At 37.4% G+C, this 14,465-nt stretch overlaps 2 protein-coding genes across 2 annotated transcripts; both read left to right on the top strand.

The window, feature by feature from the left end:
• Positions 1-616: 616 nt before the first annotated feature.
• On the top strand, positions 617-1,677 carry LOC119996622 (probable xyloglucan endotransglucosylase/hydrolase protein 23). Its single transcript, XM_038843318.1, has 2 exons — positions 617-922; positions 1,066-1,677. Exons 1-2 carry the CDS (start codon positions 665-667, stop codon positions 1,642-1,644), a joined length of 837 nt encoding a protein of 278 aa, XP_038699246.1. The 5' UTR covers positions 617-664; the 3' UTR covers positions 1,645-1,677.
• Positions 1,678-4,846: 3,169 nt separating this feature from the next.
• Positions 4,847-6,072, top strand: LOC119996623 (probable xyloglucan endotransglucosylase/hydrolase protein 23). The gene is made up of 2 exons (XM_038843319.1): positions 4,847-5,146; positions 5,364-6,072. Exons 1-2 carry the CDS (start codon positions 4,889-4,891, stop codon positions 5,940-5,942), a joined length of 837 nt encoding a protein of 278 aa, XP_038699247.1. The 5' UTR covers positions 4,847-4,888; the 3' UTR covers positions 5,943-6,072.
• Positions 6,073-14,465: the final 8,393 nt, after the last annotated feature.

Genomic DNA, 14,465 nt, shown 5'->3' with positions numbered 1-14,465 from the left:
GTTCAAAACCATGAGTAAATATTGGACATCTTTTTTTGTTCATTTATTTTTTTTGACATCACCAAAATAATTAAGAAATCTATGAAAATAAATCATATACGTTCCGTACATACGAAAATAAAAATCTGGCAAATCCTTCTGTGTCCAGTTCATGTGAAAAGGACATATGCATGGCCCATGAGATTCTATAAATTAAAAGAACCAAATCGAGCAGCTGGAAGATTGTACCCCATCGCTCCAACCACTCTGTATAGGACAAAAGTATAATGACATCAAAGCTGTGGACAAAAACTGGAAAGACTAAAGAGAGAACTGTAAAATACTGTGAAAGCAAGCACAAAAAGGCCTTACAAGCAACAAGTGGTGGAACCTTGGAGCTTCCCAGTTGTTGTGTATCAAAAAGCATGTGTTATCAATGGACAGATTCAGGCGGCCATTGACACTAAATATTGGGCCCATGATATCATCAATACATATATGTGCCACCCAGCTATCTCCAGCTCTTTTCTTTTTCCTACCAATTCCAAATTGCCAAAAATGCCAATGAATGGAACCTTCACATCACATACACATTCCTGCCTTACTTCCTCTATATAAATACTATCACAGCCACTCTAATCTCATCAATACTAGTCAAGCATTAAGTTTCCCTCACTTGACAATCATGGGTTCTTCAAAATTTGTAGCATTTGTATTGGCAAGCATTTTTGTGTTGGCTTCGGGTAGTTTTTACCAAGATTTTGACATCACCTGGGGTGACGGGCGTGGTAAGGTGCTTAACAACGGCGAGCTCCTGACCCTCTCGTTAGACAAGGCAATGGGTTCGGGGTTCGAGTCCAAGAATGAGTACTTATTCGGCAAAATCGATATGCAGCTCAAGCTCGTGCCCGGCAACTCTGCTGGCACTGTCACCGCATACTACGTAAGTTTCAATTCTTACAATTAAAAACAAACTCCTTTTTTTTTTGGTAAAAATTCCTCCGATGCCCATGCAAGAAAATAACATCAAAAACTTCTTTGTTAACATCAAACTCACTTGTGCTTACCAATCAATCTTTGGTGCAGTTACGCTCGGACGAGTCGGCTTGGGATGAAATAGACTTTGAGTTCCTGGGCAACCTTAGTGGTGATCCTTATATTCTTCACACAAATGTTTTTAGCCAGGGGAAAGGTAACAGAGAGCAGCAATTCTATCTCTGGTTCGACCCAACTGCTGATTTCCACACCTACTCTCTTCTCTGGAATCCACAGCGCATCATATTCTCTGTAGATGGTACTCCAATTAGAGAGTTCAAGAACATGGAGTCCATCGGTGTCGCGTACCCGAAAAATCAACCTATGAGGATTCATTCCAGTCTGTGGAATGCTGATGATTGGGCAACAAGAGGAGGACTTGTTAAGACAGACTGGTCTAAAGCTCCCTTCACTGCTTCTTACAGAAACTTCAAGGCTGATGCTTGTGTTTGGTCCAATGGTAAATCTTCTTGCAATTCTGGTTCTAACTCTGGTTGGTTATCTGAAGAACTAGATGAAACAAAACAGGGTGGGCTTAAATGGGTACAACAGAATTACATGATTTACAATTACTGCACAGATACCAAGCGATTTCCACAAGGACTCCCTGCAGAATGTGCTGCCAATTAACATCTATTGGGTTATTAAATTTTGGAGATAGAATTCTTTTGCCCTTTGTTTGTAGTTACATATTGATGCTATATATGTCCTGTATTATATATATATATATATATATATATATATATATATATATATAGGCTAAATCATATAAAATGCCCTTGAAGTATCCTGTTTTTCTCAATCCTATCCTTGAAGTATAAAATTTCTTGTTTTTGCCCAACTTTCCGGCAAAAAGTTACCGGAATCTGCACATGTGGCAAACCGTATTACACATACATGACACGTGAGATTTTATGGTAAAAAAACAACTAAAAATGGTCATCACCGGACACTCTGTAATAAATCTGGCCCCCTTGGGCCTCCCCCTAAAAAGCCTATTAAGGGGAGAGAGGGTTTGCTTCTATATACAGGCACTTTGCCTGGTTTTTAACCGATGTGGGACATAAGTCCTAACACTCCCCCGCACTCGTGTACTGGGTATCAAAGCCCAAGGCCCAACGAGTGGACTTATTATCGGGGACGAGCGCACACCTGCTCCGATACCATGTAATAAATCTGGGCCCCCTTGGGCCTCCCCCTAAAAGGCCTATTAAGGGGAGAGAGGGTTTGCTTCTATATACAGGCACTTTGCCTGGTTTTTAACCGATGTGGGACATAAGTCCTAACACACTCGCAGATGACACCATATTACACGAACATCAATCTTATTCCATTAATGGATTAATTTTAATACTAAATATTAGTGATGATAGAGTCCCCTTCATTTGATACTAAAGAAGCGGTAGCCACTCTACAACAGTCTATTCTTTTCAAAAGAGAATCCCATACTTCTTAGTCATGAATAGGATGAACCGTCTCGCGAATATCTTTGCTTTACTAAACAATTAGAATTAGACCCGGTCAACTGGGATGTATATTATCCATATAGATAGGGGATCCTTCAATTATAGGATGATATGATTGTCATTGATCTTTAAAATTAAATTTACACTTCCATTTGCACCTATTTGCATAGGTCCATGCATTTATCAAGTGTACACCTAAAGATTAGTAGTTGTAAGGGTGACAAAAAATCACTTCGGAGTCGATTTTGGGTCAAACAACAACACGCATTTACGTGTTCGGACTCTAACCCTTATTGACCAAACTCAGATTGATTTAGATCCGGACAAGGACAATAATTTAATCTGGGTTAGGGTTCGAATAAGTAAATCAGACAAGATTTATTTGTTTGGACCCGTATCCGATTTTAATCGGAATAAAAAATTTGTATTTGGACCCGGGATTTGGTCATCTAGACCGTTTTGCCACCCATAGTTGCTTTTTTTTTTTTTTTATTTTATTGCAGCCTTGCGGGCTCCAATGTTACAAAACAGTATGTGTACAGAATCATGGTCCGGGCCTGTGCTGGACAGTATGAATCCATTAGCTTATTATTCTAAGCCGAATGTCTGAGCCCAAAAACCAATTCCATTAAAGCCCAACACCAGTGTGTGTCAAAAATTTGAAGCCCAAACCTATGCTACTCGGTGGGATCACCAATGCCAATGGCTACAGCTTCAAGGGTACGTACCATCTTCTTATTACATTAGCCTTAGTTAATTAACATAACAACTGTAAAAAAAAAAAAACTGATTAAATTAACAACGATTGACGGAATAATTTAATTTCATTTTTTAGAAATTTGAGTAAGCAATTTGGGAAAAAGAAAATAAAAGGAAATTTAAGCGACCAAATTGAAAATAACCCCTTCTTTTTTTTATAAACAACAATATATTCAAGTATCAAACAACGAAAACAGCAGGGCATCGGAATAGATGACCTGAGAAATACAACAAACAAGAGCAAAACAAGGAAAACACAAACTTGTTTTTATAGAAGTATAATTTACTCTTAATTGTAGTGACTTTTTAAGTTTTTAGTTATTATTTTTTTTCCTAATAAAAATGGGGGGTAGAGAATACTAATATAACAATCCTTTTTGAATCAAAACTATCTTCTGTGTAATTGTCAATCACCACAACTCTACAAAAATGTGAGTGCGGAAGCCCTGTTATGATTTTCAGAATTTCATCTGTTGGTCGATAAAAATCTTACGCTGAGTCAGCACAGCACGTGACAAGGGAAGAGTTACAGAGAAGCTTCCTTACTTGAGGATAGCTACAGAGAAGCTTCCTTATGAAAATTCAGGAGGATTCAAATTACGAGTTTGAAATTCTTATGTTTTTTTCTTTCTAGGATCTGAAACTGATTTTGTTTTGATCTAAGCTTGGATGGAATCATCTACCATGTTTTACTATTGTTTTATATTTTTTGATGGTATTAAGACTCCATCTGCATGATAATTCAACCATTTATTTTCAATGGTTTCATATACCGTGATCTCTGAACATTATAATAAATTTAATCAAAAGAATTAGGATTACAAAGTTTAATTCAACTTACTTGTATTAAGAAAACAATATGGGTGTAAAAAGTAGATAGATATTAAGGTAATTTCATATAAATATAATTCGTAAATTTAAATTTTATAAAAAAAAATTACATGTGCATTGCGTCCAAATACCTGTATAAATAGTTGGATATTTTTTTGTTCATTTTATTTTTCTGATGATTTTTTTACATCACCAAACAAATAAAAAAATCCACGAAAATAAATCCTATACTTTCCCTACAAATGAAAAAAAATTAAAATAAAATAAAAGAGAGCATGACCATGAAATTCTTTTAATTAAAGAACGAAATTGATTAATCGTACGTAGAGCAGCTGGAAGAGTGGACCCCATCACTCCAACCACTCTTTATAGAACAAAAGTAAAATAAAATGACATCAAAGCTGTGGACAAACTGGAAAGCAAGAATTGCAACTGTAAATACTCAATACTAAATACTGTGGCAGCAAGTAGTAAGCACAAACAGGTCTTCTTTCAAGTAACAAGTGGTGGAACTTTTCTTCACTAGTTAGAAGCAACCTTGGATCTTCATAGTTGTTGTGTTATCAAAAACGTGTGTAATCAATGGACCAATGACCCTGAATATTGTATTGGACCCATCTCATCAATACATATATGTGCTACCCAGCTATCTCCAGCTCATTTCTTTTCCTACCAAATCCAAATTGCCAAATGCAAATGAATGGAACCTTCACATCACACACACATACCTGCCTTACTTCCTCCATATAAATACTACCATCCTCACTCTAATCTCATCAATACTAGTCAAGCATTAAGTTTTCCCTCACTTGACAATCATGGGTTCTTCAAAATTTGTAGCATTTGTATTGGCAAGCATTTTTGTGTTGGCTTCGGGTAGTTTTTACCAAGATTTTGACATCACCTGGGGTGACGGGCGCGGTAAGGTGCTTAACAGTGGTGAGCTCTTGACCCTCTCGCTAGACAAGGCGTCGGGTTCAGGGTTCGAGTCCAAGAATGAGTATTTATTTGGCAAAATAGATATGCAACTCAAGCTTGTACCGGGCAACTCTGCTGGCACCGTCACCGCATACTACGTAAGTTTCAATTCTTACAACAATTAAAACCAAACTCTTTTTTTCGTAAAAATTCCTCCAATGCCAATTCAAGAAAATAACGTCGAAATTGAACGTGGGAGTTGAACTTACGACTTCCGCATTTACAAGGAATTATACAGTCAACTTCACCGTTCCAATAAAAACTTCTTTGTTAACATCAAACTCACTTGTGCTTAACAATCAATCTTTGGTGCAGTTACGCTCGGATGAGTCGGCTTGGGATGAAATAGACTTTGAGTTCCTGGGCAACCTTAGTGGTGATCCTTATATTCTTCACACAAATGTTTTTAGCCAGGGGAAAGGTAACAGAGAGCAACAATTCTATCTCTGGTTCGACCCGACTGCTGATTTCCACACCTACTCTCTTCTCTGGAATCCACAGCGCATCATATTCTCTGTAGATGGTACTCCAATTAGAGAGTTTAAGAACATGGAGTCTATCGGTGTCGCGTACCCGAAGAATCAAGCTATGAGAATTCATTCCAGTCTGTGGAATGCTGATGATTGGGCAACAAGAGGAGGACTTGTTAAGACAGACTGGTCTAAAGCTCCCTTCACTGCTTCTTACAGAAACTTTAAGGCTGATGCTTGTGTTTGGTCCAATGGTAAATCTTCTTGCAATTCTGGGTCTAACTCTGGTTGGTTATCTGAAGAACTAGATGAAACAAAACAGGGTGGGCTTAAATGGGTACAACAGAATTACATGATTTACAATTACTGCACAGATACTAAGCGATTTCCACAAGGACTTCCTGCAGAATGTGCCGCCAATTAATCTCTATTGGGTGATTGAATTTTGGAGATAGAATTCTTTTTGTTCTTTGTTTGTAGTTAAAGATTGATACTGTATGGCTTGTAATATATATATATTTAAATCATAATAAAAGGATGATTTGTTCTATGTTTGTTCAAATTGTTGATGGCAGTGATTGAATTGGGAAAACAGGGCAGTTTGTGGAAGTGACTATTCGTAGTGTTTTGAATGATAGGAAAGACAAGTCATTAGAATCGACTCTTGACAACTTAAAGTTCACATGAAGTTTGACAACCTTAATACTAAGAATAATGTCTAAAGGTTAAAGGTGATGATGCTTAAATATACGTATGATGATATTTGTTTGATCTCTTATGGTCTAAGATTTGAATTTGTTTAATGTAACAAGAGTCCAAGTCGGTATAGCAGACAATAGAAAACTTGAAACCGTCCTTGTAGAACACTTTAAACTTGAAACAGTCCTTGTTTAATTTAACGTGATTTAACGAAAATTGAAAACTTGAAACTCTATTTTAGAGCTTGTGAAATGCTAGCCAGCGGTTCCGTTGGTCCCTCTGGAGTGTTTAATGAGGCATTGGATGGCAACAGGTTGCATAGCGGAACCGCTCAATCCAATGCTTTACCAAACATGCATTAGTACTTACGCTCAAAAAATGTGTCTCCAGCGTGGGAGGAGTTGGGCTTTGGGGAGAAATTTTGAAATTACCCCTAAACTTTAATGAATAGATCAATTTACCCCCTAAACTTCATTTAGGATCATTTTAGTCCCTCAACTTTCAAGACTGTAGTTTGTTAGCGTCTGCACAAAATTTTCATCTATTTTAGCTAATGTCGTAGTTTTTTTGACATGGCACCAAAAATTGAGGGGTTAAATTGATCTTAAATGAAGTTCAGGGGGTAAATTGATTCATTCATGAAAGTTTAGCTGCCATTTCAAAACTTCTACCCCGAGCTTTGCTTATAAACTACTCAACTGGATTATATCATAACGATATGAAATTTTTAGTCTTGACACTCCCCTGCACTTGTGAGCTGAGTTATGTCAGGCCCAATAAGCTGACATGTAGAAGTCTATCCAAGTGGATCGAGACTTTGCTCCGATATCATGTTGAAATTCCCAAGCCAAATTCGTTGAAAATATTGTCCACTCTTAAGCGCGAGCCCGTACAAATTTGTTGTTCATGAATTGTGGCTATTTGTACTTAGGCTCAAAAAAATATGATGATTGTCATTTATCTTTTAGGTTAAATGTACACTTCAATTTGCCAGCTAATGCATAGGTCCATAAATTGATGGAGTGCACACCATAGGTTAGTAGTTGCGGCCTTGCCGTTCTTATGTTACAAAACAGTATATGACTATATGTAGTTATGTACACTTACAGGATGTCATGGTCCGGGCCTATGCTGGACAGTTTGAATCCATTAGCTTCTTCTTCTAAGGCCCAAGCTTCAGCCCAAAAACCAATTCCATCAAAGGCCAACACCAGTGTGTGTCAAAAATTGTGCAAATATGAAAGCTTTGTGCCTGGAATCAGTGTTGGCCGTGTATTTCATGATATTGAGGATTGAAAATGAGTTGGAAAGGTGCCTTGGAGCTGACTCTTACAAAGAGGGAGTCCTTTGGAGGTTTTGACCAATATAGCACCCTGAATAAAAATAAATCTCAATATAACTCCCATTGTAAAATTATTACCTATATAACTCTTAACGCCAGTCAAACTGGTGCGATTGTTTTTCTGCCAGTTACGCCAACACCGTTGGCGTGACTAGTATATATGAAATAATCACGCCGTCACGGATGGCGTGATTAGTAGAAATTGATTAGTCACGCTGTCTGTGATGGCGTGGCTAATTGTGAATGAACAAGTGATGCCGTTTCTAATGGTGTGAGTATTTAGTGCCGCCGTTAGGAATGACATGACTAGTAAAAAGATAACCTTTTTACCAAACGATTTTGAACCACACATTCACTAAAAGCCAAACCCATCTGTCACTCTCACCTGCCCGAAACCTCGAAACCCATCTCCATCTCCAAAAACCATCCTGTGCCGCCGCCGCAAACCCTTCGTTGGAGCAAACCTCCACCAGAACAGCGGCGCCGTTCGTCTCTTGTGTGAGGAGAGCCAACTTCAGCAGGCCGAAGCAGGTTACCCAACCGCACTCAGCCCGGAGTAAGGTAGTTGTTTTCTTGGTTGATTTTTGGTTTCTTGACTTGTTGAAATGGCAAAACACGCATGATATTGTTGTTGTGTGTTGAAATTCATGGTTTTTTTGTTGATTTAGCTTAAGTTTAGTCTTGATTTAGGTGACCGAACATATATTATTAGGTTAATATTATATTAAATACTGATTTATTAATAATAATTTACACAATTTATGTTGATTGAAGGTGACAATGACGTCACCTTGGTATGGAAATCGAACAAGCGGATTGCATGATCTTGATGAGAATGAACAAAATTATAATCCATCGAATCCATGGGTTGATTATTCGCAAACAGCTGTTGGTAGTTCATATCAACGAGCATCGTCAACTTGAATCTAATCCTTGAAATGTGTCGTAACGAAGACAACAATCACTTTAAGCAAGCAATTGCCAATAACGACTCAAAATTGGTTGAAGAAGAACATGAAATTGAGTCTGATGATAGTGATGATGATGATGAGGATGATGGTAATGTTAGGGTCAATATTGATTCCATTGTTGACAATGAAGATGAGTACCTTAATATAGCGGAGATGGTGCCTGAATTTGGCGATGCTAGCCAAGCAACTGATGCGGTATGTAGAAATTGGGATAGTCAGTACCATGATACATTTGATACGTTGGAGGTAAATGAAGTCTTTGAAAACAAGAAAGAATTTATTCGCGCTGTGAAGATGTGGCATATTAAAAATTATTACCAATACAAGACACAACGCTCAAATGCAGGAGTTGTCCAGTTAAGATGTGTGACAGAGCCAGTTTGCAAATGGTATTCGAGCTGCTAAGAAAGAAAAATTGAATATATGGATGATAATAGTAATGAAAGGTCGGCATACATGCACAAATACGTCGTTGCAGCAGTGTCATCGCCAGTTGGATTCAGAGTATATTACAGATGAAGTGATATCTATTGTGAAAGCAGACTTGAGGATGAATATAGCAGTAATTTAGGCCTTTGCTAGCTCTCAATTACACTACCCAGTGTCGTACAAAAGGCTTGGAAGGCAAAACAAAAGGTTATGGAGAAATTGTTTGGGACATTTGAAGATTCATACAATATGCTCCCTAGGTTTTTGAATGCATTACAGATTTCTAATCCAGGGTCGGTTGTCAATATAAATTATAAGGACCTTGTTAATGGACGGGCGACATTTGGTCGTGTCTTTTGGGTATTCAGACCGTCTATTATTGGGTTTCAATTTTGTCATCCATTAATTAGTATTGACGATACTCATTTGCATGGGAAATACAGAGGGAAGTTGTTGATCACGGTTGCTTTTGATGCAGACAATGGTATATTTCCTTTATGTTTTGCAATTGTTGATGAAGAAAGTGCTGATAATTGAGGATGGTTCATAGTATGCATTTGTTCTTATGTTACAGATAGACGAGGAATTTGTGTGTCGTCTGATCGACATGTCGGTATTTTGGCAGCAATTCATGATTTTTGGCCCGAACCCTTTGCATATCATATGTACTGTTCGAAACATTTTGTTAGTAATTTCAATGACAAATTTAAAGATAAAGACTTGAAGAAGGCAGTTAATACAATGACAAACGAATCATCTAAGAGAAAATTTGATTTCTGGATGAATCGTGTAAAAGAGTTGAACATTGATGCATGGAATTATTTGGATGGTGTCAGAAAAGAAAAGTGGAGTTTATCGTATGATGATGGGCATAGATACGGTAACATGATTATGAATTTGTCAGAGATCTTCAATAGTGTATTATAGGGTGGGAGATTTTTGCCTATTACAACACTTGTCCAACTAACATTTTACAGGTGTAACAAATATTTTGTTAAAAGGAGGTTCGATGCAGAACACTTGAGATTGCTAGGTATCGAATGGCCACCAAAAGTTTATGGATACATTAGTCGTGAGACTAAAAAATCGACGGGACAACATGTTCAGATGTTCAATCATAATCCTCCCACATTTTAGGTAACTACTAGAACACGGGGTGCAGACAACAATCAACGTGGGGAAAGGCGTGTTGTAGTAAGTCTTGGAGAACAATGTGAAGATCAATCTTGTTCTTGAGATATGTGGAATCTATACCATTTTCCATGTTCACACGTACTGTCCTATTGTTCATCATTGAAAATTGATTGGGGTCAATTTATGGAGTCATATTTCATAATTAGGTCATATGAACGCACGTATGGAACAATTTTTAATCTGATACTCAATGAGACAAGTTGGACTGAGTACAATGGACCTTTGATAGTGGCAGATCCCGAAAGACGCAGATCATCTAAAGGTCTTTCAAAGTGAACTAGGCTTACGAATGAGATGGATGCGAGAGAAAGTCGCTCTACAAATAAGTGCAGCGTATGTGGTCAAAGAAGACATAACAAAAAATTTGACAAATCGACGAGACAAAGTAACTAAATTTAGGTTTTTCGATATTTTGTTATTTTTTGTTAAATCTTATCGGAATTTTATTAATTTTTGTTAAAGATTATTGTAATACTAACTTATTTGTTGGTGTAGGTTCAAGGAGTTGACGTATGACCCAGACATGGGGTGGAGGATTATGGAGGCATGCAAGGATTCTCGTTGTCCGCGATACGAGGGAGGTCCGGCCTGGATTGAATGATAGATCAGTTCTTTATATGCAAGAAAACCACCATTCTGATGTCGTGTGGCGTAGACAGGTATGCAAAGATTTGTCAATATTTAATTAATTTGTACAAGTTGACATTGTCGTCAACTACTTTATTATTCCAACAGGATACAGGATTTCCTATAAGATTTAGGCAACATGTGTTATGGCGTTTGGATGGACGTGTGAGGCAATATGTTATACAGGCTGGATTCTACGGTATCACTTAAATTGGAAACATTAAACTTGATAATGGCCTTCTGACTGTGCTAGGTTAGCGATGGAGGAGCGAGACTCACACATTCCACTTTCGTGTCGATGAGATGACAATTACAATTGAGGGTATTGTTGTTTTATTGGGTTTGAGGATCGATGGACCAGCTGTCACTGGGAGCGCTATATATGATTGGGATGATGTTATGGTGCGTTTGCTTGGTAGATTCGCACTTAGTGAGGAGAGGGATGATGCCAGTTTATCATTGACATGGTTAACGGTGCACTTTGGTGAACATAATCCTCCAGGCGATAATGCCCCTATGGAGGTATTGCAACAGTATGCCAGGGCATATATATTAGCAATGTTTGGAAGCATATTATTCCCGGCCACTACGGATGTAGGATACTACTACTTTTTCTACCTCTTTTGGCTAACCTTCAAGAGACTAGCTCGTATAGTAGGGGAGGAGCAGTACTGACATACTTATATCGCAACCTGTGCAAAGGATGTATGAGCAGTGCTCGTACGATAGGTGGACGTGGCCTATTACTTCAGGTAACATTAATAAATATATATATAGTTGAAGACAGTTATATAATGTAAAGATTTCAGTTTATTATTTATTGACATACATTTTTCATAGCTATGGTCGTGAGAGAGGCTACACGTATGTCGACCACATATGCGGACTTTGGCTCCACCTGAGGGAGGTCTGGACTAACCGCCCCTTCCACTTGGTCCCAGGTAATGTAAATACATACATATATTCATTATGATATGTATATATAATATATATTATAAATCTATATATATATACACAACAACTATCCTTATACTTATATTGAATTGTTTTAATGTTTGGGTTTTATGGTTGACGTGGAAATCGGACATATAGAAGAAGTCCAAGGCAAGTCCTTGTGTTTGCTAGAGATGAGCTCGATCAACAAGAACAAAATCAGGTCCAGTGGATGCCAAATACAGTGGCCAGATTGACAGATTCACCCATAGTATGCATTGACGGAAGTAGAATTTGGAGAGCTGTGGTGCCGTTAATTTGCTTTGAAATAGTGGAGTTCCATTTCCCTGATTGAGTTATGAGACAATTTGGTATTTCTCAGCATGTACCGAGTCTAGTGGATATGAACGAAAATTTACATGATATGAATAGGAGAGGTCGAGGCAATATGGATTGGACTGTCCAGAACGCGATATGGTTAGCATATTGGGATGATAGCCTTACTCATATTGCACAGGAGCGATTCCCTCGCACTAGCCTTGATGACTATATGAAATGGTATTTGTTGATCACACGATGGGTGATTAGTGCTCCTTCAACTGTACGACGGGAAGCAAATTTGGAGTATGCGCCTCATGGGAATAGTTTACGACAAGTGGTAATTATTAACAAAGTCTCATATTTACTTATATTAATTAAATTATATTGACATGTCAAATCTTTTATGTAGGCTGCTTTGGCTTTAGCAGGAGCAAGAAGAGCTGTAGGTGCATTGCGTGATGCATTTAATGAATCTACTTCTGTAATTACAAGTAATTGGTTGGGGAATTACCACGACATTCTAGAAGAGGTCAGTGAGGAACATCGAATTGAGGAGGTTATAGGTACTGATGTGGAAGCTACGCCCCAACATGGTCATAGGTATCCAGGAGGTCCATCTCAAAGACGAGGTCGAGTTTCTCGTGCACATGACTTTACAATGCATTCTTCCAAGCTGACACAGGATGATGCCGGTACATCTACTACTCCCGCCACTTGGACTAGGCACAAGACCATATGATATCAGTATGTTATAAGGATGCTGGCATCGTTAGAAATTATATTTTTTTTTTTGCTTTGTATTTGATGGGTTCAGGCTTGTTATGGATAGTATTTGATGGGTTCTTGATTGTTATGGTTATTTTATATTTTTTTGGTTTTGTATTGTTGGGATGCATTTTTCACTTTTTTTTACAGTTGCAACAAACTTACAAAATTATATGTTCATTAAACAAATTATATGGTCACGCCCACTAAGTCGACATGATTGAACAAATTTACACTCGGTGGGCGTGACCATAAAATTACACTAGTCACGCCAACACCGTTGGCGTGACTAGTCGAAAAACAATCACGCCAGTTTGACTAGCGTGATTGTAAAAAAATACTACTAATCATGTCAGTTTGACTGGCATTAAGAGCTATATAGGTAATAATTTTACAATGGGAGTTATATTGGGATTTATTTTTATGCAGGGTACTATATTGGTAAAAAACTCGAGTCTTTTGTGTTTGAATACAAAGAAGGAAAGCTTGGAGCCAAGATACTTGGCCAAGAGTGTGACAACTCATCTATGGACAAACAATTACCACTGTAGAGGACCAGCCCTCACAGCTTTAATCAGATTTGGATATTGATGTGTTTGGTTCCTTGAAGAGAGTTTATGAGCTGCAATGAAGATCACACAAGAAAAATAATGCTCGACACCCTCAAAAGATCTCATTTAATGTGGAGTGTTAGATGTGAAGTGAATCTCATATGTGTTTTTAATAGATGATTATATATTTTAATGCATCTACGATCCGACCAATCCGTGTGTATCTCACGGGTGGCTGTTAAAATTAGATATGCTTGTCTAGGACTATATCATGTGTATTGGGTGGGCTCCCGAGCAGTTTATATTACAAAGTGAAATTTCTAGTTTCCTAGTCTAGCGGTCTTGAATTATTGAAACTCAACCTTAATTCGAAAATGATAAAAACTCATAAGTTGGGATTCCATTTATCTCAACTGCTGAGTTCGAGGCACATGATCTAAGTAAATTATTGAGTTTCGTAAATGTCTCACATTATGCACATGAAATCTAACGTAACTTTTATGATATTTCCTAAAATTTTGAATTCCCGAGTGGGAGATGGAAACCTAAATTTCCATTCTGAGCAAATTCTAAAGCACAATAAATTCCTCTCCATTCTCATGGTAATCCAACGCAATCCAATCGCATCATGCATGGGATCAATTTCTCACTTGTAATAATACATTGCATAAAACTTTAATTATAAACTTTTTTTTATGGGTAAATAAGATGCATTAAAAGAAATTTTACAGATTACAAGGGACATGCCCCAAGCAATGTCATAAGACTCCATAGGTTTATGAAACCCAAATAAGGACAAAACCCAATCAAACAATGACAAATTATACAAGTTTTACCTACAAAAGAACATACAATAGCAAAGAACCAAAACCTCACTCTCCTTCCTCAACTCCACCTTTAATTATAAACATTAATTTGTCAATCAATAATGAAACTAATAGAATATAGAAAGTGGATCTAAAGGCTCCACAATTTATTTAAAATTATAGAGTCTAGAATTTAAATTTAATAATTTAAGAGGTGTGTCACATCGTATTTTGTTTTTCTATCTTTAAAACTTGTTTGATTTTTCTTTACCATGTCAATCCATAGAAGAAAGTACTAAAATATCTAAC

Source organism: Tripterygium wilfordii, chromosome 4 (assembly GCF_013401445.1).
Source record: "Tripterygium wilfordii isolate XIE 37 chromosome 4, ASM1340144v1, whole genome shotgun sequence".
Classification (NCBI taxonomy): Eukaryota; Viridiplantae; Streptophyta; class Magnoliopsida; order Celastrales; family Celastraceae; genus Tripterygium; species Tripterygium wilfordii.
Note: the sequence above shows the minus strand (reverse complement) of the source record. Positions and strands in the feature narration are given on the sequence as shown.